Source organism: Arvicola amphibius, chromosome X, assembly GCF_903992535.2.
Source record: "Arvicola amphibius chromosome X, mArvAmp1.2, whole genome shotgun sequence".
NCBI lineage: Eukaryota > Metazoa > Chordata > Mammalia > Rodentia > Cricetidae > Arvicola > Arvicola amphibius.
This window is the reverse complement of record NC_052065.1, coordinates 128,888,545-128,893,755: the sequence shown is the minus strand read 5'-3', so window position 1 is coordinate 128,893,755 and position 5,211 is coordinate 128,888,545. Positions and strand designations below refer to the sequence as shown.

At 46.2% G+C, this 5,211-nt stretch overlaps 1 protein-coding gene across 1 annotated transcript; it reads right to left on the bottom strand.

Annotated features, from left to right (window-relative positions):
- Positions 1-555: 555 nt before the first annotated feature.
- Slitrk2 (SLIT and NTRK like family member 2) lies at positions 556-3,096 on the bottom strand. Its single transcript, XM_038317438.1, has one exon. The coding sequence runs from the start codon at positions 3,094-3,096 to the stop codon at positions 556-558; it is 2,541 nt and encodes an 846-aa protein (XP_038173366.1).
- Positions 3,097-5,211: the final 2,115 nt, after the last annotated feature.

Genomic DNA, 5,211 nt, shown 5'->3' with positions numbered 1-5,211 from the left:
AACATTTAAGTAATATACTTAAGTGCAAAGGCACTTTAACACAAAGTAGCTATGGCCAGGCCTATTCTTGGTAACTGAAGATGGCAATACCATAGATCATTATTTACAAAAGAAGTTGTAGTTCCAAAAGATCTTTGGAGATCTTCTACAAAACATTCTCATTTGAAAATTGAGAATTTTCAAATTTTACTTACGATTTACCTACGATTTTACCTACGATTCCTTCATTTATTATTATTTCTTTCCACTCCCACATTGGGAAAAGAAAGAAAACAGAAACCAAACCTAAATAATATCCATGAAAAAAAATGCAGTGTAGAAACATTCATGTTCACTGATGGTTCCTAAGAAGGGGGAGGTGTGGAGGTGAGAGATAAGAGAAAAATAATTTAAAGGAAAGCTTGCAAGAGCAGTATCATTGCTTCACCCCTCTTCCAAACTGCTTTCAGTCTCCCATTAGCACTGGGGAAGGGAGAACACAACAAAAGCAAATGCAGTACTTCCAACAGTTTGAAGCGCATCCTTTGATGCTATAGGGTTGTAAATGATTTCCCTTCACAGCTGACTGATTGCAGTTTGTTTTTCCAGAACTTCGAGGTAGTCTGGTTCTGATTGTGGCTTAGCTTGCAGTAAAGGGTGGTCTGGCTTTGACTGCCCCACAAAGCATTTTCTGGGAGTCCCATATAAAACGGTTTTATTGATTCTGTCTTGGTTTTGGCGTCGAGATTCATATGAAGGGGCAAACTGCCTTTTAGGTAAGGTACAAAAGTTATAGTGGACTAGGCCTGCACTGGGGAGTTCCTTAACTCGCTCAGCTATATTCTGATACAGCAGCTCAGGCTCTCTTGGTTTGCCCTGCTTTTCTAGCAACTCAGTGGCACTTATTGTGTAAGCAAGTGTGGCTTGCTCTTCTTTTTTCTCCTCCAGGTTGCCATAGCTGAAGTCCTGCAGGTTTCTGTAATAGGCTACTGGGTCTCCTTCCTTTTGCATGTAGATGGGGTTTTGGCACATCTGACCCACAGGTGGGGGGATGTAGTTATAGACATGACCATCAGCTTTATCATTTGTTTCAATGTTGTAAGACCCATATTGTAACTGGAAGGAATTTGCATCTAAGTTGTTGGCATTCCTGGAAACAGTTGGCACTCCCTTTCGACGTTTTAGAACAAAGACGAACAAGCCCGCCCCAAAACAGACAGACAGGATAAAAACAACAAGCAATCCTAAAATTAAGACAGAAAGTGGAACTTCAGTGTGTAGTTCAGGGTAAGAACTAGGAGACACACTAAGTGATCTAGGTGTGTCTGTGTTGTGATTCATTGATAAAATAGTCCCATCTGACAAGTTAGGATTATCTGGACAAATAGCCTCCCTTCCCAGGAATTTCAGTATCTCCCCTGCATGCTTAGCGGGAGATTCACAAGTCACCTCATTGATGATGACAGGAGAATTGGCATGTTCGGTCCAGTCCTTTAGCCCCATGATGTCACAGGTGCAGTCCCATGGATTCTCTTGCAGATCTATCTGGATAAAAGCAGGGAGCTGGTCCAGAACCCCTTTAACAGGCAGGTGTGAAAAATGATTGTTTCTCAGATTCAGCCTGGTGAGGGCTGTGCCCCCAAAGATATTATCAGGTAAGGACCGAAGCAGATTGTTATTCAGAAATAGGAGCTGGAGGTTAATCAAAGCATCAAAGGTCAGCGGCTTAATCTCCTTAATGACATTATACTCTAAATAGAGATACTGCAAGCTCTGCAGTCCATCAAACATAGAAGGATACAGCACTTCAAGGTAATTGCCATTTAGATAAAGTCTGCGTAAACTGGTCAGGTTTGTAAAGGCACCTTCCTGAATGACTGCAATTCTGTTGTTTCCTAAATGCAACAAATCCAGTGAACTGTACTCTAAGAGGTCATTCTTATATACTGTTTGTAGATAGTTCCCGGTTAGGTAGAGTTTCTTTGGACTAGTAGGTTTGGGCTGCAGGTCAGAGATGTTAGTGAACTTCCTTTCTTGGCAGTTAACATTTAGACCATTGTCTGAGCTCTGAGATGTACAGACACAGCTGCTGGGACAGGTAAGGGCCACAGGGGACTTGGTCTGGTACACCATGATAGGGCCAAAACTCTGCCGGTCTTTTGACACAGTCACTCGTGGAGTTGGACGATTTCTCATTTTGGGTGGCCGGCTTGCTTTTGGGGCCCTGGTTGGGCTGAGAGCAGGATTCATTGTAGGGGACAGCCTTTGGACCTGAGTGTCTGAATGGCTGCTCCTCTGACTAGAATCACCGCTTGCACTTTTTCTGGGACAGAGGTCTTGTCTGGTCAGTTGGGTCACATCTTTCCCATGTAACCTGAAAGGAGTTTCACAAACAATCTCCCCCACAAAAACAGTAATGGTGTCCAGCCATGCCTTGAGAGGAAGTAGGTCACAGGTGCAATTCCATGGATTTTCTTCCAGCTGAATTTCCATGATTCCTCCAATATGTTCAAGGACGCCAGCAAAAGGCATTACCTTCAACCTGTTTCCCCTCAGGTCTAAGTGAGTTAGCAGGACAAACCGAAACACATTACTAGGCAGAGACAGCAAAAGGTTGTCATTCAAGATGAGTACTTTGAGCTTATTCAGTTTGCTGAATGCCCCTGCCTCAATGGTGCTGATGTAATTGTAGTCAGCTTGGAGGTACTCCAGGCTCTCTAGGCCTAGAAAAGTGTCCTCTCTCAATACCTCCAGTTTGTTGTTATTGAGGTGCAGTCTCTTGAGAGTCTTCAGACCACTAAATGCCCCAGGTCGGATCTCCTGCAACCCATTGTTACCTAGATGAAGAGTCACTGCGTTAGAATAATTGACAAATTCGTTTGGATACAGTCTGGTCAAGAGGTTTCCGTTGAGAAACAACTGATAGATGCGATACTGGGGGGGTTGGAGCAAGCTGACAGTTGTAAATCCTTTGTTTTCACAGTTAATATTCAGTACGTTTTCCTTCTCTTCGCACAGGCAGCGGATCTTGCAAATGTCTTTGGCAGTTTTGCGACTCTCGGTTTGTAAGACCCCGGCCACGGTTAATACACTGAGGAACCAAACGCCGCTCAGCATCTTTAGGCACCTTCGATGTTAGCTCAGGTACCTACAGGCAAACCTTGGGTGAGGGACGGGGAGAAAGCAGGATCCAGGGGAAAAAGAGAGAAGGAAGCCCGATTAAAATGGCAAAGCTAGGAGGTGGGGGTGGGGGTAGGGGTAGGGGTAGAGTGAGGGGGTAGGCAGCAAGGAAGAATGAAATCATTGCGTATTTAAAAGCAGTTTCTTCTCTTTTTCCCTACCCATTCCCCAAGCCCACCCACACAAAACGTCCTGGAACACACATGCTTGCACCTGATTTCCCGGCGGGTCACAGCCAACCACGGAGTCATTAGTAATCCAGTCGTCCTACTAAATCCGGCCCATCTCCTCTTCCCCTGGGGTATTTTGAAGAAATCTCAGGCGGATCGCCCGTCTTGGGCTTGCAGTGGAAATTGCTTTACTTTTTTAAAACTGCATTAAAAAATGGGAGTGGGTGGGAAAATTAAGAGTCGGGGCTGTCGAAAGGAACCGAATAGGACGGCAAAGACAGCTCTGGGTTGGGGGTACTCACACATCAGAAGATAGGATTCCCCTCCTCTTCAGTCCACCAGTAGTTTAGCGTCTTCGGGAAGAAAGGAAGAGCAAAGTAAAAGAAGATCCCGCTTGCAGGAGGATGCTCTGTTTTTTGTTGCTTGATTTAATTTGATTAGGGAGGGGGATGCGCAGGAATTTAAAATCCCGCTGACAGCCAGAGAGGAAGAGGAGGATTGGAGCAGAAGGGAGCTGCGCTGCAGGGAACCGGGGGTGTGATTTCATAGGGAGGTCTTGCAGACTGTATCGCTTTGGGGGTTGCCACAGCGGAGCCTGGGCGGGTGCGCGCTTTCAGTCCGGTGGCAGCAGCAGCAGCGAGTCTAACAGTTTGAATTTGAGAGGTTTTGCAGGCTCCCAGGACAGGACTAGGGGTGACGTCACGGGGGAGAGGAGTGTGGGCAGAATATCCAGGGCACTTGGTGGGCGGTGGGGGAGGGGGGTGAGGAGACGCTTCCCTTCCCTGTGAGTGGCTTTGCACAGCTCAATTCCCAGCTGCGTCAGTTGTTTCAGAATTACTCTATTTCCAGCCGGGCTGGTGGCAAGAGAAGCTCCTTCTGAACAGGAGTTTGTTTCTCAAGCAGGCGGCCCAGCTCCCTTTTAGTGCTGGCCTCACTGAAACACCCCTAATCCGAACTAGCCTGAGTGATTTCTTGCATAAGGACAGTGACTTGTTCAGTAAAACTGATCTCATGCCAGATTCCCAGGGCACGATGCAGACCCGGCCAGAACATATATGTGTGTATGTGTGTGGTACTTCTTGCTACTGGACTGATGCCAGCTAGACAGACTGCTAGCTGAGATGCTTTCGGTGCAGAGTGGAAGTGTTCCTGTGCTAGTGTGTCTGTGTGGGAGTGAGAAGAGTTCTCCTAGGGGATCAATACTTTACATACAGAGCTCTGTGTCAGTGCTTGGGGAGGTACATTCTTGGTTGTGACCAACCAAACAGTTATTTGCCTGGACTCTGGAAAGCCAGCACAACGTTAACTAGTAGACTGAGCCAACAAAAATAAAATGCTTCTCCCCCCTGAGGTTTATACTTAGCCAGATAATGAGGCTTAAACGTGTGCTTTTTGCCTGGAGGAAAGTAAAGTGGAGTGGGTGTCAGAAAAGTATTGCCAGGCTGAGACTCAGCTAAGAGTGGGAGACAAGGCAAGGGTTGTTGAGCCCTCTAGGCTGCAGAGACAGGAAGCCCCACCCCCATCCCACCCACCAACCCCCGAAAAAGAGGGAAGAATGCAGGGCCAGAGAACTGACTCCTGCTGAAGAAAAGGAATCATGAGCTGAGACCAGAATTCCAGGGCCATGCCTGTCAGTGCTTTTAGGATCTTACTGTTTCCATTTGCTAATGGTGGTAGAGCGTTGGTCCTCTGAGTCCTGATACTGCATTTAGAATCAAATAACCTTTCTAGAGCATTACTAAATGGCTAGGTGTTGAATTTTTGCTTGCATTAATTATCTCTTTTCTCCTTAATGTATTGTAACCCCTTAAATCCAGGAATCTCAAGTGGAGAATCCATTTGCATGTGTGAATAATGCCTGTTTGGAGGAGCTATAGGCAAC

What these genes read in the sequence shown, in the direction of transcription:
- Slitrk2 (XM_038317438.1), bottom strand. Translation starts at nt 3,096, where the DNA reads ATGCTGAGCGGCGTTTGGTTCCTCAGTGTATTAACCGTGGCCGGGGTC.